This window comes from Aplidium turbinatum, chromosome 4, assembly GCF_918807975.1.
Source record: "Aplidium turbinatum chromosome 4, kaAplTurb1.1, whole genome shotgun sequence".
Lineage (NCBI taxonomy): Eukaryota > Metazoa > Chordata > Ascidiacea > Aplousobranchia > Polyclinidae > Aplidium > Aplidium turbinatum.
This window is the reverse complement of record NC_137475.1, coordinates 1020477-1043493: the sequence shown is the minus strand read 5'-3', so window position 1 is coordinate 1043493 and position 23017 is coordinate 1020477. Positions and strand designations below refer to the sequence as shown.

The 23017-nt window shown below is 39.3% G+C and overlaps 2 protein-coding genes across 2 annotated transcripts in view; one reads left to right on the top strand and one right to left on the bottom strand.

The window, feature by feature from the left end:
- LOC145768747 (lactadherin-like) overlaps positions 1-23017 on the bottom strand; it is a 74540-nt gene that overhangs the window by 9364 nt on the left and 42159 nt on the right. The gene's annotated exons all lie outside the window — the stretch shown is intronic.
- Positions 1880-8251, top strand: LOC145769491 (uncharacterized). The gene is made up of 3 exons (XM_082581138.1): positions 1880-2088; positions 2862-2996; positions 3270-8251. The coding sequence occupies exon 3, from the start codon at positions 4487-4489 to the stop codon at positions 6833-6835; it is 2349 nt and encodes a 782-aa protein (XP_082437264.1). The 5' UTR covers positions 1880-2088; positions 2862-2996; positions 3270-4486; the 3' UTR covers positions 6836-8251.

Genomic DNA, 23017 nt, shown 5'->3' with positions numbered 1-23017 from the left:
CTTTTTAGGTGATCAGTATGGTAGCACTGAGGAACCTACCTTTCAGAGTTTGTTTGATTTTGTAGTACGGGAGGAAACGCGCAAGTCGACTGATTTTAGCATTATGCTAATGGGCGATTCTGGTGAGTCGCAGCATTTTAAAAAGTTTGGCAAAGGAAAATTGCCTTCATGTCCGGTTAGGCAGACGTCGGTAAAGCCCCATGATAATGTGATTTCAGGGAGTTCGCAGTACTCGACTGCTGTTGGCGCACCGCGCGGCGGTGTGGCCAGACATAGTGACATACCGGCGTGTTTTTGTTGTTCGTCACGTGGTCAAGTTGAATATCATTTTTTGTCTAACTGTAAAGAATTTTTGCGCTTGACACCTTAGGGATTTTATATTACGGGATACGAAGCCTCATCCGTTTTTTTCCTTATCCGAACACTAGAAGGGCTAGTTTCAGGATACTTCCTTTTAGTGATTAGCAGTAAGCTAGCGTGCAGCGTATCTGCAAGTGAGAAGTAACCAAAAGATTGTTGCTGTGGTACTTCAATTTGGAGAAGTTAAAGGAAATAAGTTGTTAACTATACAAATTTGTTAAAGTGCTTTTGAGAAGTACGTTAGCCCAAGGCAGGCTTATAGTTTGGTTGGCTTTGGACTTTGCTAAAACAAGTTATAATGTCTGCATTGAATCTATGGCCACCTTTTGCTTATGGACTGTAGCGTTCACTAGTAAAGCCTAACACGTTAATTTGGTGTGGGATATATCATATAGGTATCAACTGTGGCAACAATTTGTTGGTGTGACTATTGCACTTCAAACCAGTTCACAGTTTAGCAGTGGAGACTATTTTCAAACTTTTCTTTAGTCTTATAGTCTGCTCTATATTTTAGTCAGTCAGTGACAGTAGTCAATTAGTTTATAATAATGATGACATCGAAGGTATGTTGGTATTTGTTAAACCTTAGATGTCATGTAATGTAGGTAATATTATAAATATTATATAGATGTCATGTAATGTAGGTAATAAATATTATTCATTTGTTCAAATAATAATAATATTTATTTGCATCAGACAAAGCTGTCCATATCCAAAACAACGAAATAATACACAAACTGCAAACATCGAACAACAACAACGAAAAACAACGAATAATACACAAACTGCAAATGCACAAAATCTCACTAAATATGCTATCAACTGTTACAAGTTTACAGACAATGGTACGGTAGTGTTACAAGTTAGAAGAACTGAAAGTATTCAGAACGATAAAAACAATCAGATGACATGGCAGCCATCAAAACTAAATAATAGAATACATAGAATTATTATACTGAAGACGGTAATTTGATTTACGATGGCAGTCGGACCTCATCAAGGAGGCAACAATAGAGTTAGACGATACTTCACATCTTCCAACAAAAGAGAAAACATATTTCCGAAGGAATGCATCAAATGTTATGATGTTGCACAAGACTTGATGTTCATTGTTCACGTACGCTATAATGTTAAGGCAAATTGTGTAAAATTCTAAATTCTATTGTGTAAAAATTGTAAAGTGTAAAAATTGTATATAAAAGTGTAAAATTCTAAAATTGTGTAAAATTCTAAATAAAGCAGAAATCCTGTTATTAGCAGAATGAAAACTAAGTGGATTACCCATATACTTTTTAATTGTTTTATTTATGTAAAATCTGTCACTTGTCTCAAATAAAACAGTTTTTACACCAGAAAATGCTTCACACATAAAACCTAGGCAAGGTATTGATGTCATAGGTAATTCTGTAGTTTTAACGTAGTAATCATTCTTATACTTTTAGTACTATTTATGTATAACTATATAATGCATTTGACCATTAATTTATAAAATGGTTGACACTTGCTATGTACCCGGATGTACAACTGGACAGCTGGATATAAATCAAGTAGCGAGGTTAAAACTTCTCTGTTCAAATTTCCCAATGATGTTGAACTGAGGAAAAATGGGTGCGAGCAATACCATGAAAAAATTGGAAGTTGATTGCTTGATTTTGATATTCCAACTTCTTGCTTTGAACACATTTTGGAACACTCATGCAAGCCATGTTTTTCTGACACATGCTCTCAGTAAGTCAAAAAGTATGTTTACAGTATTTTTTGTTAATCTAAGTAACTGAAGTTACTTTGTTTTATTTCTTTTTGTTAATCGTAAACTAAAATTTTGACTTGTGCAGATAAAATTGATTTATCACATATATATCTTGATACAGCTTCGGTAGAGAGTTTGTCTTGTTAAACCATAGGCATACGAAGCCGAGCAACGTTATCAAGTTTAGCATATTTAAAGATTATTATATTTACAAAAACACAAAACTACGCAACAATTAAATATCGAACGTTTTCGACATCACAAGATGTCCTCTTCAGGAATAACATACATACAACTTTATGTATGTTATTCCTGAAGTTGTATGTATGTTATTCCTGAAGAGGACATCTTGTGATGTCGAAAACGTTCGATATTTAATTGTTGCGTAGTTTTGTGTTTTTGTATATAAATATAATAATCTTTAAATATGCTAAACTTGATAACGTTGCTCGGCTTCGTATGCTTATGGTTCAATATATATCTTGGTTAAATACACAAACCGTTTTATCGCATGAGATTCTTGAATACTAAACCATAACACAATTGGATAATCGCATGTATCATAAAAAATTTGACAATTGGACTATGCAATTATCCGGTTTTGTCTATTTTATATTGTAATCTAATATGCTTGTTTGCAATATAAAGAAATATGCTTGCTTATCAATTTTGCATGACTGTCATTTACATTAACTTCAGTGTTCTTGAAAGTTGCAATGTATCAACTCTTAAACATATGACACATTTTAAGACATTTTCCATGAATCAACTAGTCGAGGATTGGAATTTTATGCTGAGTATCACCCATCTTTTCTTGAAACCGCTCGATTTATCAAAATGGTGGAGAATTTGTGGAAAGTGATGTTTGTGAAACATCAGTTTAAAGGTTAGAGCAACTTCACATAAATATTATATAACATTTTGCTGCAAAGGCACACATGAAAAAGTATATTTGTTTATTCTTAATTGTTTAATTATTTGTGGAGACTGAAGCTTTCTGGCATGTTACCTCCAAAATTTGTATGACTGATTACAAAGAAAAACTATACATATTAGAACACCTTATCTTCATAAAGTACTGTTATTACCCAAAGATTATGCTTATGCCGAAATTAGTTGAAGCTTCTTAGATAGATACTACATTTACTCAATGTTTCAGGTAATAAAATACAAGATGATGCTGTCTTTACTTCAACAAGAAGCTTTGCTAGCTGGAGCCAAATTGTCATCCTTAAATTTCCCAGCAATTACAGCAACAAAAGTTGCATTGTCAGTAACTTGGCTGGTTGATTTTTTTAGGATTGTGACAGTAGATGACCTATCCACATCTGACATGAATGTGGCATACTATGTTGCTGGGTATATTGACAGAAGCATTTGTCCTCGTAGGAAATGTAATGCTTGCAAGGAACTTCTTGTTGCCGGCCAAGATGACACTTTAGTGGAAAAAAGCAATGAGTGTTGCAAGCTTCTTGCTTCAGCTGATCGTGGTGGTTTATCCAAGCCAACAGAACTATGTTTATTGTAACCTCTTTTACAGTGCACCATTATTATGCTGTGTTATTAGAGTGTTAGAGTGGAAAATTAAAAGGAATTTAAAAGGAGGACTGTTCACTATTGGAAATCAACGTAATATTTTTGTTTCCGCTCTCACGGAATGCGCAGTGTCTCAGTAGGGCGTGTTGATTTTTTCAATTGCCAAATCCCAACAATGACTGGTGCTAAAAAGTTGTGGCTTGGTGTAAAACTTCTAAAAATACCCTTTTAAACGAAAAATAAAGCAGTTTAGCTCGGTAAATAGCTTATCGAAATCTTGCTTCTTCAAGTTTTCCTCCTGCTGATAGGAATTAGTAAGTTTTCTTTTCCAATTGTGACGTAACACAGAATTTTTTTACAACAACTATATCTACATCAATGCTAACCTTACTGCGTAATAATGATGCATTATTTGCATCTGTTGGGGGCTGGTTGTAGCAAAAATAAAAGTAGTTAGCAAGCGTTATGACGTTTTGTGAGAGTTTTACTATTATAAGCGTGTGAGAAGTTTTACTATTGTTGGCAAGGTAAGTTTATCTTTGCAATTAAGACTTACAGGTTTGCGGTAGCGTTACTGTTACAATAAACTTTGAAGTGGTGAGGGTGAAACACCATTTTCTTAGCTTTAATTAAACAATGCATAATCCAAAAAGTGTCATGTCCTTTTATGAATTTTTTGGTAGGACGTGAATTACTTCGAGTTAAGTTAAAACTACTTTCAGGAGTAGATTTATGTTGGATTGAGTGTTATATACAGCTGAGTTTACCGAAGAGAACGAAGGCATTTTGCTGCTATGCTTCTTAAAGTTTTCGAGTTCAAAGATTTCTGTTACTGTTTGAATGGCTTCCAAGAGGACGAGGCTAAGTGCATTCACACATATGAGTAACTTCATTGGTACAAGCAGGGAGTTGTTGCCGTCAGAGCTTCCAACTCTTCGAGATGTTTTGCGATTTGGTTTACTGGTAAGAGAACAAAGTTGCGAAGATGTCAGAAATTATCCGACAGCTGCTCTTGCTAAAGATATTTACCCACAAGTTATAGAAAAATGGCAACGAGCAAACAGGTTATTTGAAAGTCCTGTGCTAAATTCGCAAGCTACTGTTCTCAGAAAGATTCGAGAGAGCTGGGAGCAGGCAAAAAACATTTCTCTTGGGAGAGGAAAACTGATGATCAAAGAAGAGTTTACTGCAAAACTTGACAAACTCTTCGACATTCTTAACTGCAAATGTAAAATTGTTAGCTGTTTTGAATTTGGTTGCCCAAAAAATGGTGGATGTAAACAAGAAACTCATGTTATTTGTATTTGCCCTAACCAAATGAAGATCCCTCTGATAGAACTAACATTCATCAAAGGTCAGAGGGAAAAGACTAGTTCAATTGGACCACATCAGATTGCATTACCAGATCTGCCAGAGCATAAGAGGCAAGTTAAAAGGCAGAAAAGGGAAGAAGATGAGAAAAGAAGGATAGATAAATACAGGCAAAACTGTCAGTCAGATGTTTCGTTTACTTTCTCAGATGATGAAAGTGACAGTGCTCAAACTCAAGATGAGGAAGTCACAGTTCAAATGCCAAGTACATCGGCATCTTCCGCTTATAGCAACAAGCAGTTCTACAACACGTTAGAGATACGCAATGTTGCCATGCAAAGTATCAGATATAGTGTTGGCCTACGTGCCGCAGCTGCCATCTCCACCGCTGCCTTAATAGATGTTGGTTTGATCAGTGAAGAAGACAAGAGTCTTGTAATTGATCATAGTAAAGTCAAGAGGGCCCAAGAAAAAGTTATGAAGTTTCTAGATCAAGAGTTTGATGATCGTTGTAGCAGGGGTGAAATTGACTGTATTTTCTTTGATGGTCGTCAAGATATGACTAAAGTTATGCTGAAAGCAGATAATTCCGATTGTCAGTTCCCCAGCGTCATTAAAGAAGAGCATTATTGTGTATGTAGTGAGCCAGGTGGAAGATATTTGTACCATTTCATTCCTGAGAAAAGCTTACAGAAAAAACCAGCAGAAGTTATTGCAGACAATCTCGTTGATTTCATTAAGAAGAAGGGTATTGATAACAATCTGCAAGCCATTGGAGGTGATTCAACGAACGCTAATACTGGTTGGGGGGGTGGTTGCATGCACTGGGTAGAGGTGAAACTTGGTCGTAAGCTGGTCTGGTTGGTTTGTTCTCTACACACTAATGAGCTACCCTTACGTCACTTGATCACAAAACTGGATGGGAAGACATTGTCTCACAACAAGTGGACAGGCAAGATTGGAAAAATGCTAGACACTGCTACTGAACTTGAAGTGGATCCTTCATTTACCAAAATCTCCATTGGAGAGCCTCTTATTTCACTGCATGACGATGTCATAAGGGATCTCTCTACTGATCAAATGTATGGATATAGGATCGCAAAGGCCATAAGGACAGGGCAACTTCCCACAAATCTTGCACTTCTTGAAATAGGTCCCGTGAACCATTCCAGGTGGCTGACAACAGCAAACAGACTGTGTCGCATATGGGTTTCAAAACATGGTTTAAAAGGTGAAACCCTCAACAACTTAAGACTAATAGTGGAATACGTTGTTGGAGTTTACTTTCCGTGCTGGTTCAACATCAAGATAAAGCACACTTGGACAGAAGGTCCTCGTCATATCATGTTTCAGCTGCAACTGCTAAGGCTGCAGAAGGAAGTTGTGGTGGACGCTGTCATGCCATCAATCAAGCGTTCAGCATGGTACGCGTTTAGTGAAATGGTGATTCAAACACTCTTGTGCTCAAAAGATATTGAAGAGAGGAAAGTTGGAGTACAAAAGATTGCTGACATTAGGGGTAGAGATGGCTGTACATTGGGTGATCTTTCCGTTCGTCCCAGAAAGACACCTTCAATCAACCCCGATGCTTCTTCTCTGTTGGAGTTAATAGACTGGTCTGTGGGGGTGTATGAACCACCTTTGACCTGCAAATTAACAACAGCTAAAGTAAGGCAGTTTATTGATGAGCCCATGCAAGTTCCAAATTGGCCCTGCCATACCCAGTCAATAGAAAGGTGTGTGAAGCAAGTCACAGAGGCAGCAGCCAAAGTGTATACTCACGAGAAACGTGAAGGCTATATCAGAGGGCAAGAGGCAAGTCGGCGGCTGATGTCAAAGAACGAGTCAAAGCAAGACTTGATGAAACTTGTTGTGTAAATGTTTTAATTGCTACAAACAAATTTAATGTTCTCTTCAGTTTCTTAGCATCTTTCATGCTTGTAGTAATTTCCGATGTGTTATCCACACTCCACAGGTATATACACTATACAATAAATAATGTTTCCGAAGTGCCAACATATTTATCTGTCATTGCAAATTCTAGAACAAATTAAATTGAAGTTAGACAAATGTTAATCCTTGACCAGCTTAACAGAATAACTACCGTATAATCTCTGTAATGCTGCAAAAATTACATATAGAATTCAGAATGCCTACAACCTATGGTGGCCTCACATTATACAATAAAAACAACAATGGACAAAATCTTGTAGGTCCTAAGCAAGAACAATGTTGATAAAACTCTGGAAATTGCCTGAATAAGATTGTTTCATGTTAAGAAATGAAACTGTTGTTTTAATGCTTATTATCGTGAAAAACCAATGCTTTTTCCCATAGCAATTGTTGCTATTTTTTGAAACGCAGATTTACCAAGCTAAACGTTTTGCAAATGCGAAAATATTAGCAGATTCGTGTTTTTCAGATCCAAACACATATTTTTAGACCCCGTCATTGGAGAAATTTGCAAAAAAGAATTTTTTTCCCAAATCAACACGCCCTAGTGTCTCAGTTTAATTACCTTGGTTTGGTTTGGTTTGGTTTGGTTTTTGAATCTTTATCCTCGGACTGACAAAGCCTTGATAGGTTATTCCTGGTACTTGTTCGCATACTTGTAGAGGCACTTGACGCAGGGCCGGTTACCGAGATTGGCAGAGTGAAGTTTTCCGATTGTTGAAGTCTTGTTGCCGAGAAATTATTCCATTCACTAGGTGCCGCTGAATGGAGAGCAGTCCTGAAATGCGTTGCTCAAGCGCACACCCCGAGAGTCGAACCAGCGCCGTGTGATCTTGAGCCCGGCGCGTAACCACTGAGCTATCGGGGCGGACACATCGTATCTTTAAAGTGTGATTCTGGTCATGCAAGCTTTAAAATGATTGTAGAAACTGCTTTCAATTGTGTCGCAAAGAATGAACTTAACGTTTTGAAGACATTAAAAAAGATTTGGTTGCCAGTTCATCGCGAAAAATTCAAAAACTACATTCAAAAAACTAACTGTAAGCAATCATTAAATATATATTGAGAAGAGGTTGCTTGGTTATAGAAGAACCATATTTATTATACATTGTGTAATTGCTTACTTATGTTATGTACATGACAATGTTTGATATGTGAATATTGTTTATAATGCTCTGATATGTGAAATGTATGCAACATAGCTTTATATAGCCTGTAGCATATGTACAATATGCATAGGCCTATGTCAGTTTATTAATAAATGTCATATAAGCGTTTTGATACATTTATTACTTTATTAGAACGTTGTTGCCATTCTTTAGTGACAATACATTCATATGTTCAAAATTGATGGTGCTGTTCGATGTGACTGCCTATCTACTTAAATTGTGCAGTGACCCTTCTAGTGTTGGCGGATAAGCGGAGTTTCGCGTCCTTGACACCTAAAGATCGGAGAGATGTCATTGTGAAAGCTGGCAAATGCTTGAATTGTTTGCGCCAGCATATGGTTAGGGACTGTAATCATGCAAATAACTGTCGTAAGTGTGGACCTACCAACGATAGGAAACACTATTTTCTTCTGCATGATTTTTATGTGACGTCACGTGATTCTCTGGATTCGGTCGGTAAAGATGATGCTGGTGCCAGAGTTCCTGTGCGTAATGTTAAGATTGGAAATGTTAAAGCAGCATTTAACCGCGTTACTGCTGCTCGTGTTTTGAATCCAATGACTGGCAAATCGAAGTTGGTGTATTGTCAGCATGATCCTGGTTCGCAGTTGACCTTTGTTTCGAGTGACTTGGTGTGCGAACTTGGTCTTAAACCGTATGATAAAGCGTCGTTTAAAATAGATACTCTGGCTGGTCAGAAACCTACTTGTGCTGACCTTGTTAAACTCAACATCCAGTCGTTAGAGACTGATTGTCACAATCAAGGTGCAAATGCCTCGCGATGGCTTGCTTTGTTACTTCAACAAGCGTGTTGTTTTCATTATGGAATTCTTGAGCGGTATGTTATTATCGGTCAATGACCAGTAGTAACCTCCAATTGTGAAGTCGTTGTTCTGCAACGTAATTCTAGATTATTCTGTATCTGGAACGTTCTGTTGTTTTCACAATTGCCAATATCGTTTGTCATGATGTCACAAGGTTGTTTACGAATGGACCTCTGATTACGAAATCGTTATTATGTAAGAATCTTCTTGCGAACGTGACCTTCTATAAGCTTCTGCTTGTTGACATTTAAATGCTACGTGACCGAACGATGGTTCTTTATGATGTAACCTTCTCGAAGTTACTGGACTGAACAGCCAACTATAAATAGTGGTGTAGTTTGTGTAATGTTTATTCTGAGATTCTGAGATTATTATTATGGTGATTGTTACGAGTTGATTATGAGAGTTGTGCTATGAGTTGTGAATTGGTATAGTTGATGCAGAAATTAGAGTTATTTGAGAAGCCGTTCGTTGGAGTCCTTCAAGCGTTTTTATATATCATTTCACCAGTAGAACTATCCGTGAATTTAATTGACTGCTTTTCGGTTTGACCCATTAAACTACGTCATTGAATCTTTCCAAGTCTTTTTCCTGGTAAGAGATAGAAAGAAATCGTGACATTCTGGGGGCTCGTCCGGGATCAAACCGAAAAGATTTAACCGAAAAACCGAAGAATACCGAAGATTTATTGAAAGAATAATAAATTAATGTCAAGATGGCGGATACTGTCAAACATGAGATGATTGAAGACTTAGGGAGCATGGCTGAACGAATGGGGCTGACTGGTAATGAGAAGTCTCAGTTTGTGATGGAAGAGTATCACAAGATAATGGACCAAAAAGCTCAGCGAGAAGCTGACGAAAGAGAAGATAGAAGAGCTGCTCGTGAAATAAGGAAAGCAGAACTTGAAGCTGAAGAAAAACGAGCACAGCGTGAAGCTGAAGCTGCACAACTTGAAGCTGAGGAAAAGCGAGCACAACTTGAAGCTGAAGCAGAGGAGAAGCGGGCGCAGCGCGAAGCTGAAGAAAAACAAGCTCAACGAGAAGCTGAAGAGAAACAAGCGCAGCGCGAAGTAGAAGCTGAAGAAAGAAGAGCGCAATATGAATTGGAAAAGTTAAAACTTGAATTAGAAAGACAAAAGCTGGACATTGGTGAGCGATCTAATTCTACTAATGATAATGCTCGAGATGTTATTATGGCGCAAGTTAGACGTCCAGATTTGCCATCATTTGTTGAAGAAAAAGATGAGTTGGATAGTTATTTATTAAGATTTGAAAGATATGCTACAATAGCCAAATTGGAGAAGTCGACGTGGGCTACCCAGCTAAGCATGTTATTATCGGGACAAGCTCTTGATGTATATTCGAGACTTTCGCAAGAAGAAGCCATGAATTACGACAGATTGAAGTTAGCTCTGTTAAAGCGATACAATTTTACCGAGCATGGATACCGTCAAAGATTCCGTGAGGCAAAGCCTGAAAAACACGAAAGCCCAGGTCAATTTATTGAACGTTTGAGAAATCTTTTGTTAAAATGGTTTGAGCTTTCGGGGGCCGATCAATCATTGGACGGATTGGCAAACCTTATAGTTAAGGAACAATTCACAGATTCATGTTCAAAAGATCTGTCTGTTTATTTAATGGAGAGAAGTCCGAAGAATCTAGAAGAAATAGCCAGTGTGGCAGAACAGTACTTAGTTGCTCATGATGAGAAGTTGTCGACTGAAGAAACACTGTCATGCGATAATGAGGAGCAAACGAATAATTCTAAAGGAGGTGCTGTTCCAAGAGAAGTACGTTGTTTTAATTGTAATGGCTTAGGTCACAAGTCTGTTAACTGCCGGAAGAAGACTAACAGAAATCATCAGGAATCGAGGAAGTGGTGCAATCGTTGCAATAGGCAAGGACACGAAGCGAAGGAATGCAAGGACAAGTCGTTGTCCCGATCCAGTCAGTCTAGAAAAGATGAAGACACGGACGTTTATCGATGCGGTTGTGCGTTAATGATTCCTAAACCAACGCTTGACGAGGAGAATCCGGATGAAGATGTTTGCGGAAAAATAATACCTGAAGATCACCTGCCAGTAGTGGATGGAAAAGTTGGAGACAAAAAGGTAAAAGTTTTACGTGATTCTGGTTCTACTGGTATAATAGTGAGGAGAGATTTGGTTAAAGACAGTCAATTAACGGGAAAAACTGGCCATGTGACAAAAATAGATACCACTTCAATCCAAGGACCGTTAGCGATGATATCTATCGAAACTCCGTATTGTAGTGGGACTGTGAAAGCGTTATGTTTACAAAACCCTTTAGTTGATCTTATAATCGGAAATGTTTTTGAGAGAGATTCTGAAGTTACTTGTTATTCTTGTGGCAAGAATGGTCACTTTGCTCGAGATTGTTCTGCAGATAATCAGCAACGATCTCACGATGACAGATATTACGAGCGCGAAGAACCGAGGAGAAGAGGCAGGCGACGACCATTTGGAGTTTGCTATAGATGCGGTAGACGCGGACACTTCGCCAGGGAGTGCGTTGCTGACGGCGGACATTCGGAAAATAGACGTTGCCGTGACAACCACTGCTACCGATGTGGGGAGATTGGACACATAGCCAGGAGCTGCCCTTTTGATGAAAAGGCTTGCTATAATTGTCATAAAGAAGGTCATCTCGCCAAGGACTGTCCGGAGAGGAGATGTTTCCGATGTAGGAAGATGGGTCATCTCGCTCGCCGATGCACTGAAGATGTTGAGGACGTTGGAGACTTTCGCAGAAAACGTGACTATTGTTTTGAGAAAAGCTATCGTTGGTAGATCATGCAACGATAGACTTATGAGAACTGATTATTGAGTAATTAATTGTTTTATGGTGTGTTTTGTATTGATTGTGTTGTTATATTGTTTGCAACAATATTCTAAGGGGGGGCGTATGTCATAATCAAGGTGCAAATGCCTCGCGATGGCTTGCTTTGTTACTTCAACAAGCGTGTTGTTTTCATTATGGAATTCTTGAGCGGTATGTTATTATCGGTCAATGACCAGTAGTAACCTCCAATTGTGAAGTCGTTGTTCTGCAACGTAATTCTAGATTATTCTGTATCTGGAACGTTCTGTTGTTTTCACAATTGCCAATATCGTTTGTCATGATGTCACAAGGTTGTTTACGAATGGACCTCTGATTACGAAATCGTTATTATGTAAGAATCTTCTTGCGAACGTGACCTTCTATAAGCTTCTGCTTGTTGACATTTAAATGCTACGTGACCGAACGATGGTTCTTTATGATGTAACCTTCTCGAAGTTACTGGACTGAACAGCCAACTATAAATAGTGGTGTAGTTTGTGTAATGTTTATTCTGAGATTCTGAGATTATTATTATGGTGATTGTTACGAGTTGATTATGAGAGTTGTGCTATGAGTTGTGAATTGGTATAGTTGATGCAGAAATTAGAGTTATTTGAGAAGCCGTTCGTTGGAGTCCTTCAAGCGTTTTTATATATCATTTCACCAGTAGAACTATCCGTGAATTTAATTGACTGCTTTTCGGTTTGACCCATTAAACTACGTCATTGAATCTTTCCAAGTCTTTTTCCTGGTAAGAGATAGAAAGAAACCGTGACACTGATGAACTGTTTTGTGATATAACCTCGGTGGTTAACCCAGCTTGGGCTGACGATGTTAAAACTTTACCTCATAAACAAGATTTAAGTGGTTTCCGTCATTTTCATGACGTGAATATGTTTCATTTGAATGATTGTAGTACTGTAGATGTACTGATTGGCAATGACAACGCTTATTTGATGTGGGCAAAAGAAGAACGTGTTGGTGAAAATCGCAGTGAACCGCATGCTTTACTCACTCCTCTCGGTTGGTTGGCTTGTGGTGGTAAGTCACCCTTAGTTGAAAGCGTTGCTAAAGTGTGCAGAGTGCAGACGTCTTCAGAGTCGGATGTCATCTCTGGCTTTCAGCGTAAAATTGAGTCTCGCGATATGGAAATAGCAGACCTGAATAAAGTCATTCAGGATTTGACTTTGCAAAATGAAACCTGTGAATTGTCTCGCAATGATATTTTGGCTAGAGAACTTGTCGAACCGAATATTGAGTTGAAAGATGGTCGATTTGAGATACCTGTTCCGTTGAAGGAAGATATTGATCTACCTAACAAATTTGTGTTGGCGTCAGATAGAGCTGCTGCTTTAAGAAAGAAAGCTTTAAAACAACCTGAACTTCGTGATTTCCTTACTGACACCATGAAAGATCTTAAATCTAATGGCTATATTGAGCGCGCGGGTGAAGCAGGAAATGTCAAGGGATTTGAATGGTATTTACCATACTTTGTGACGTCACAATTAAAAAAGCGCATTGTTTACGATGGCAAGTCTGAATTTCGAGGAACTTGTGTTAATGATGTAATGTTTTCGGGTCCTGACTTGTTAAACCCTCTGGTAGATGTCTTGGCTAGATTTCGGCTTGGTAGATTTGGTCTCATGGCTGATGTGACTAAATGCTTCTTTCAAATAATGTTACCTGAGTCGCAAAGGGATTTGTTTCGTATATTGTGGTTTGAAGATGATGACCTTGAAAATGGTAGGATGGTACCATTTCGTTTTTGTGTACACCCTTGGGGAATAAAGAGTAGCCCGTATATCGCTTGCTTGGCTATAAAGAAAATGATCGAGCAGAATCCCAGCAGTGCTGGTGAATTGACTCTCTGCAATATTGCAAATAATATGTACATGGATGATTTTATATTTTCGGCTGATAGCTTAGAGGAAGCTCAGCAAATCACTCATGAATCAATTGCTTTGTTTGATAGCCGTGGGTTTAAACTTGTTAAGTGGAGTGCTAACAAGGAGGCTATGATTGTCTTGTCAAATTTGGATAATGAGATGCTTTCACCTTTGATTCGTGACATTGACTTTCAGACTGAAAATATGACTTTGCCATCAGCGAAGACATTGGGTTGTGTGTGGCAAACCGAGTCTGACGAGATGCGTATCGCATGTTCCTTAAAGCCCTTAGCTAAACACACGCGCCGAAGTATGCTCAGTCAGCTTGGACAAAATTTTGATCCGCTAGGCTTTGGAGCGCCATTTTTTCTAAAAGCACGCCTTATACTTCAGCAATTGGCGATAGACAAGTTTGATTGGGACACCGAGGTCCCTGATAGCTTTGTTAAAGAGTGGGAGTCGTGGCTTCGCTCTTTGGACCTGCTTAAGGATTTTTCGTTACCGAGATGGTATTTTGCAAACTCTGGTGTGTGCAGTTCGGATGATATTGTTTCATATCAATTGCATGGGTTTAGTGATGCTTCGAATCAAGCTTTCTCTTCTGTTGTTTACTTACGTAGACTGGTTAACGGAGTTCCGAGTGTGTCTTTCGTTCTGGGTAAATCTACCATTGTTGTAAAAAATCAGTTTTCTTGGCCGATAGCTAGGAAAGAGCTTGTTGCCGCTTTGAATACAGCAAGACTCGTGAAGCAGGCCTACGAGGCATTGAAGATGCCCGACTGCAGTAAGTATTTTTGGTGTGATTCTCGGACTGTGTTGCAGTGGGTTAAGAACCCTGATTTACGTTTGAATAAGTTTATTACGCGTCGAGTTGAGCATATTTTATTGTTGTCTGGAGCCCAGGATTGGCGTTTTTGCCCTACCGATATGAACCCAGCTGATGTTGGCACAAGGCCAAATCTTATTACAAAGAAAGAGTTTCGAGAGTTGTGGTTAAATGGTTCTAGTCTTCTCTATCAGTGTGAAGAAATTCCATCTGTAGAAAACCCCACTCCAGTACCTGTCCATAGCCTATATCAGTGGTTCCCAACCGGGGAGGAATTCCTCCCTAGGGAGGAATTTCATGAGTTCAGGGGAGGAATTTCAGTTTTTGCCGTTCGTGTGCAAGAGCTACATTTAATAAGTTAATAGCTGTTTATTTGCTAATAAATTTCATACAAATATTACCCTAAAAGTGTTTCCAGAAAGCGCTATAATCCATTATTTTAGTGTAATTTTGCAAAAATTTTCCGGGGGAGCATGCCCCCGGGCCCCCCTAGAATACGCGTGCCTTCGGCACGCTCTAACCTCCCACCAGTTTTATTGCTTCCCTTGCTCAACCGACCAGGGTACGCCACTGCACATGAGGTAGCGATGTCTTTAATCAAACACTTTGTTGTTCTCTTCGATCCATCAAATATTTGGCCCCCCCAAAAAAACATTTCTGGCTACGCCACTGGCCAACACGCCACTAAAAAACCTTCACATACCTTGGGTTCCGCTTGCGCAGAATGAGGATGATCGACACGATGGTTTTGATAAGCCAAACCAAAAACTGGCATATCTGGTAATTTTTATAGACCGCCGGCTGTGCGGTCCCTGATCCCGTTTTTACTTCCGATCGGAATGAGGAAAGAGTCTTAGAACCCTAACATAATGGTGTCTATTACAATCTGGGGGAATTCTAGAGAAACCATTTTAGTTAAAATTCTAGGGTTTCTAAAATTTAAGACTCCCTTTTTTGTTTTTAGTAATATGGGGAGGAATGAATAGTTCCAAAATAGGCAAAGGGAGGAACGCAACAAAAAAGGTTGGGAACCACTGGCCTATATCTTCGTGACGAAGAGGGGTCGCTTGACGTTGGACAGGGTGGCCTTCACAGATTGATCGAGGCCGCACCTTCTTTGTATGTTATAAAAAAGAGAATTGCTTATTTGGTTGCTTTTGTTGAATTTTTGTGCTGTAAAACGAAAAAGCGTAGCTTTATGAAGCCAAAACTGGACGCCTCTTATCTTGATAGAGCCTTAGACTTAACTGTGAAGTTTGTTCAGAAAAGCGTGTATGGCGATGTGTTACATTTAATGACCAAACGATCGCCGGATGCACTTGAGGAAGTGATAAAGCGGGGTAGTGTTGGCGCTTCGCAACGTGAGAAGGAACGCTTGAAAGGATTGCGTTCACTTAAAAAGTACAGACCTTGTGTAGATGATGCTGGTGTAATCCGCATTGAAGGGCGCTTAAGTAATTCTCCCGAGATTTCTCTAGAAGCAAAGCATCCGATTGTTTTGCCTTCGAAGCACCCCTTCACTAATCACTAGGCTTGTTGTACTGTCGCATCATAATCGAAATGCGCACTGTGGAGTACAGCACACTTTGTTGTCTACGCGACAGAAGTTTTGGATCGCTAATGGTAATGCTTCCGTGAAGAGGTATCTTAATGATTGTGGTGTATGTGCGATTGAGAAAGCTCGGCCTATAAGGCAGCTCATGTCTGATTTACCTTTGTCTCGCACAACTGCCCATAGGAAACCCTTTTTTGATTGCGGCTTGGACTATCTTGGACCATTGACCTTTGTTGAAGGTAGGAGTCACAAAAAAGCTTGGGGACTCTTATTCACATGTATGGCATCTCGCGCTATTCATGTTGAGCTGGTTACGTCATTGTCGCTGAGTGATTTTTTACTTGCCTTTACAAGGTTTACAGATTTACGTGGGCAGGTTAATGCTATCTATTCCGATAATGGAAGTACCTTTCAGGCAGCATCTAAGAAGTTACCCGAGTTGATAGAATCAGCTGAATTTGACAACGCCCTGAGACAGAGAGAGATAAACTGGGAATTTATACCTCCGTATGCTCCGGCGCAAGGTGGCGCCTGGGAGGCAATGGTAAAACAATTTAAAATCGCATTTTTTCACATTTTGGACTCTTCAATTCGTAAGCCCAATTTTATTGAACTGCTTACGTACACAGGCAGTGCCGTTCGGATCGTGAACGAACGCCCTTTGGTACCTTTGAGTGACGACCCTAGGGATTTTACTGTCATCACCCCTGCCTCACTTTTGACCCCATACTTAGACCCATACTGTGCTGTTGGGCAACCACATGATCGTGACCAATTAAGAAGGGATTATCGGTTCAATTTGTCACTTTCTCAGCAGTTTTGGAATAAATGGATCGATTTTTACTTGCCAGGTCTTCAGGGCCGAAAAAAAAAATGGCTAAAAATGGCCGAGAATTTGGAGCCTGGTCAACTTGTAGTGGTAGGTTCTCTCCAAGACATTGGTAAACGTGGGAAGTATCAACTTGGGAGGGTGCATGAGGTAGTTCCACAAATTAGGAAAGGGAAGCCTGTGGTTCGTAGAGCCAAAGTTGCCGTCTGCAACTATGATGAGAGTACAGGGAAAGTAAAAGTAGACTACGTGTTGAGGGATATTTCGTGCCTCGCCCCCGTAAAGAACACCTAAGTGTTAGGGTTTGAGCCTGGTTTTGTCTGCGGTGGCCGACCCTTGTCTGAGCCCGGAACAGTCGGTTATTATCGCAACTATTGTATATAGCGTCATTTTAGCGTGTACCTATGGTACCAATTTCATGTATCGTCGTGTTTATTCTTATTGCTGTTCATTCTTTGCATGCTCTTTGTATTTGCGTATTAACTTAAACGTGAGTGATTCAAAAAATTTGTGTATCATGTGTTTTTATTCATTGGCTCACAATTGTCGTCATTTCTTTTTAGTTATGCCATGTCAGACTGTCATAACTAGGGGCCGCTATGTTCCCGACAATTTTCACCAAATCAAACGTCATATAAAAACCGTTCAAGTCTACTGAATATTACGTCATGGAAATTCCTAAAGCATGTGCCAAAATTGCACCATCGTTCATAAGACCTGTTTGGACCTGTTTGGGCCTGTTTAAACAGGAAATATTACATCAGCTTAAACACCTGTTGGAATGACTTCATAATTGTCTTTCATTTTTTGCGTCACAGTTACTTTCTACGTGAATTTGAGATATTGATATCTATTCTGGTCATTCGTAAAATGATTGTTTGAAAGTTGGCCGCACATTTAACTGTTGGCTTAGTGCTTGCTAGCTGGACAAAGGTTCCGTCTTTTATCCAAGTAATCTGTTGTGTAGTGACAGTTTAAGTGGTGTACGCGTTGCACCCCCTCGTTTTTGGTAGCCGTGGGCTAATTTTTTACAGAAATACACTGTTTGAAAAGAAGTTCAAGTGTGTGTTTCTTCGGTCATTATATGCAGACGAAAGGATCCGGGAACTTTAAGTTACAATTTTCCCACGAAGAAATTATGGTTTACCGCTGTGACCAGGGACCCGGCAGCAACATCTGCACCGGGGCCCGGCAGGGCTCTTGGAGGCCCTGGTCATCCTGCTGGGTGGTCATATTCATAGCTATACGGGACCAAACATATTGGGGATGCAAAACAAAAAATGCCCAAATTTTCCAACTTTTTAAGCTGATATTAATTTAGTTTAAAAAAAGGGTCTTTCAATATTCATTATGACTAAAACAAATGTTCCTATTTCATAAAAGAGTGAATTTTGGTTTCCAATCTTTTTGAATAAGTAAACAATTTTTCAGCTAAACACCAAGTAGCAAAATCATCAAGGCCAATGTTATTACAATTAGTATTTTGATCAGATGCATCATCATCATTATTGTGTTACTTCCTCGTAGCCTATATATGGTTGAATGCAATGCGCCATTGTTCTCGATCATGAGCTGTTCGTACTGCACTTTTAAAGCTTAGTTTTTCCTATTTAGACAGATTTGTTGTCAAAATCATTCTTGGTGTGCCTTTGTTTCTTTTACCGTTTATCTTCCCTTCTATTAAGGGTCCCACGATTTACCCATAAGCCCCATAAGTACCCATAAGCACCATAAGTCGCGTCGAATTACCCATAAGTCGCGTCGAATTACCCATAAGCCCCACAAGTAGCGTCGAATTACCCATAAGCCCCATAAGTCCCATCGAATTACCCATAAGCCCCATAAGTCGCGTCGAATTACCCATAAGCCCCGTAAGTCGCGTCGAATTACCCATAAGCCCCGTAAGTCGCGTCGAATTACCCATAAGCCCCATAAGTCGCGTCGAATTACCCATAGGCACCATAAGTAGCATTGTATTACATAGATGTAACGTCGAATTACCCATAAGCCTGTATAGTGTAGAGTGTAGTCTATAGCCGTCTAGAAGCCTAGTATAGGCTAGTCGGCTGCATAGCCGAGTGGTGAGGAGCACGGGCTGGGCGTTCCAAAATATAGTTCGACACCGCTCAAGAGCAGGACACTTGAAGGCATGCCTAAAGGTGGACACGAAGATTGGCTTCGTTGCCTTCCCGTCCGCTTATGTGTAATCTGCAGTTTGCTGCAGCAGATGGAGTGTTTTGTCCGATAAAACACCTTAACTTTGGGCAATTTTCCCTATGAACCAGGTGACTGCAGCATAGCAATCGTTCTCGCACTCAGCTAGAGACTTAACTCTTGCTTTAAACTTAATAATTAAAGAAAAAAAGAATAATGGCAAGGGTGGGAATCAAACCCGTGTCACCAAATTCAATAGCCTTTGCCTTAACCACTCCGCCACACAAGCGCTCGTGAAATCTTCGCTTAATTTGTTTATATCGGTAATGTTTCGAGAACGCTCACAATATTATCAGTTTAGTTTGGTTTGTTTTTATTTCTGACCATCACAACGAAAAAACAACACACGACAAACTTAGCACAGATCTATAAAAGGTAGAAGCGACAAAACGCGGACGTTATAACGTGCACAATACCAAAGCCTGCAGATTACATATACGCTGACGTGAGGCGTAAGTAATTCCACGTTGCTTATGGGTAATTCGACGCGACTTATGGGGCATTTGGGTAATTTGACGCGACTTATGGAGCTTATGGGTAATTCGACGCGACTTATGGGGCATTTGGGTAATTTGACGCGACTTATGGGGCTTATGGGTAATTCGACGCGACTTATGGGGCTTATGGGTAAAGTCGCGTCGAATTACCCATAAGCAACGAATTACTTACGCCTTCGTGTCAGCGTATATGTAATCTGCAAGTCGCTGTTGCGACTTGCTATCGTGTCACTTAAACTGATTGTCCTGCTTTGGTATCATGCACGTTATAACGTCCGCGTTTTGTCGCTTCTACATTTTATAGACCTATGAACCAGGTGACTGCAGCATAGCAATCGTTCTCGCACTCAGCTAGAGACTTAATTCTTGCTTTGAACTTGATAATTAAAGAAAAAAAAGAATAATGGCAAGGGTGGGAATCAAACCCGTGTCACCAAATTCAATAGCCTTTGCCTTAACCACTCAGCCACGCAAGAGCTCGTGAAATCTTCGCTTAATTTGGTTTATATGGTAATGTTTCGAGAACGTTCACAATATTATCAGTTTGGTTTGTTTTTATTTCTGACCATCACAACGAAAAAACAATATACGACAAACTTAGCAGAGGTCTATAAAAGGTAGAAGCGACAAAACGCGGACGTTATAACGTGCATGATACCAAAGCAGGACAATCAGTTTAAATTAAGCACTATGGTTTAAGTGACACGATCGCAAGTCGCAACAGCGACTTGCAGATTACATATACGCTGACATGAAGGCGTAAGTAATTCCACGTTGCTTATGGGTAATTCGACGCGACTTTACCCATAAGCCCCATAAGTCGCGTCGAATTACCCATAAGCCCCATAAGTCGCGTCAAATTACCCAAATGCCCAATAAGTCGCGTCGAATTACCCATAAGCAACGTGGAATTACTTACGCCCAGGGCCGGATTTACCAATAGGCTAGGCAGGCTGAAGCCTAGGGCCTCAACGTCCAGGGGCCTCGAAATTCGACTTCAAAGTTTGTAATTCTTTTAAAAACTTGACAAGTTTAAACCTTACCTAAAGTACCTCTATATATCAAGCTTTTCAGAGTAGAAAATTCTATACACAAGTTGCAAACAGTCATTATTACGTCGTTACTCGTTTGCATCATAATAAAGGCAATTATTGCGCGCTTTCTGCTGGAAGCTTCTATCTTAGTGCCGCAGTCTTTTCTGCAAAAAACAGTATGAAATAATCTAGTGGTTTTTTGGAGAATCTAGTGTTTTTTTTTTAATTTTAAGAGTGGCAGCATCAACTTTCCTTCTGTTGTTAACGAAGAAGATTTAGATGATTTGCTTTGCCTCAAGCGTGCAATGCTCTGCATGATAGTGATAACGTTAGCCCACCAGAGTTTTGGCTAAAACTGTTAAACTGAAAATGGACAACCAAAGTAACTTTTAAAGGAAGCGTATCCGGAAGATGTTGACCCGAGTCCCAAAACTTACTGATGAACTTCTATGTGCAAGGAAAAAATTAACACTGCCTTTCAATATGTGGAAGCAAAATTAAGACTGTTTCTAAGCTCAATGGTCACTAACTGCTCAGGAGAGAGATCTTTCTCAAGGCTCAAAAGCATCAAAAATAAACTGAGATCGACAATGTCTCAAGTTGCATGATTTTGCTTTGACAAAAGCTAGAAAAAAAATTGGTAGCCTAGTCTTAGCCTACTCTATGTGATGGCTGTAACTATTTCTTATGTCCTCGTAAACAGTGGCGTAGCCAGGGGTGGGAGGTTGGGGGTTTCAACCCCCCCTTTGGCACGCGGGTGACGTCACGATATTGAGAAAGATGCTTTCAGTCTCTTTATGTCTCTAAAACAGTTTGCCTAATTTTAAAAGAAACTGCATTAAAAGAGCGAGTTTTGCCAATACCAAACATTCAAATATCTCAGCCAGGAATTAGCAATTCAAGAAAACATAGAGACAGCTTTATTTCCGAAAAATGCCGAAGAAAACATTATCTTATTCTTTTGTTATGCCACCGGACGGTACCATTTTACAGGAATATTCATACCCACATTTTGTTGAAAATGCTCTCAGAATGCACCATATTCAAAGTAATTTTTCAAAAATTTCTGGGGGAGGCCCCCTAGAACCCCGCTGCTGGGTGTCGTTTTAGGCGAATACGCCGTCAAAAATCCCCCCTTTCAAAATTCCTGGCTACGCCACTGCTCGTAAATAAACTTTACAATTATTGCAACGGTTGTTTGATCAGAGAAATTAAAATTAAAAGCAAAACTGCCCTAACTAAATTTTCATTCTTTTAATTAAAAATTTGCACCCATGAATGTGGAAAATGAAAGGAACGAAGAGTTTAATGCACTCATATTTTTAACATTAAGCAATGACATGTGATGTTGTTTAGAGAGAATTTCTGAGCTCAAAAATAGGAAGGGGCCTCACAAATGAAATAGCCTAGGGCCTCTCATGGTCTAAATCCGGCCCTGCTTACGCCTCATGTCAGCGTATATTAGGGTTGCCATACCGTCCGGAAAATTCCGGACATGTCCGGAATTTAGGGTTAAATTTTGCGTCCGGGAGGAATTTAAAAAAATGCTCAAATGTCCGGAATTTTATGATGGGCGTTTTGGGGGAATTAAAATTGCGGGAATAATCCTGTAAATTAAGGGTGTCCTAGAAAACTCGCTCATTCAGCTCATTTTACTGCATCTGCAATCGTACTGTGCAGTTGTGCACACTGCCAATCCAAAACATTGTTATCTCGTACCGTGTGCATTTTTTTTACTACAAGGTTGTACGGAATTATGATGTAACAGAGCGTTTTCCTTAACAATGATGTTTACCACTTAGAAGTCAGTGTTACCATTTTAGTCTTTTTACAACCAAATCTGGTTTATTTTGCAACCGTTTAGTTTATTTTTTTTCGATTTGGTTTATTATTATTTTTATTTTTTTTTGGTTGATAATTTGTTTTTTTAACATACTTTACGTCAGGTATTCGGTTCGTTGCAGTGATTATTTCACTTGAACAAATTTTTTAGTTTATTTCTGCTTCAATTTGGCTTATTCTGGTCTTTTTTGTTTAGCTTCATGTGTCAAATCTGTAACTTGAAGCAGTTTGTAGAAAGTTACCTACAGGACGAAGAATTTATTAAATTGCCAACGCATAAGAAATAGTGCAAATATTTCGATCAGTCTACGAACATCACATGCCACTCAGAAATTTTAAGGATTGTACAGTTTTTCTTTGCTGTTACATCCCACAATGCCAATGTAGAGAGACTCTTTTCACTGATGCAAAGTCAGTGGACTAAAGAAAGAAACAAGTTGAGCGTTGCGACTATGAAAGGCATATTGACTCTTCAATATAATTTCAAAGATAGCAATGTTTTTTAAAGAATAACCGTAGTTAATCTTTTCCAAATTCATAATAACTGGATAGTAGCATCAAAAGAAAGTGCTCAACTAGATCAGTGCT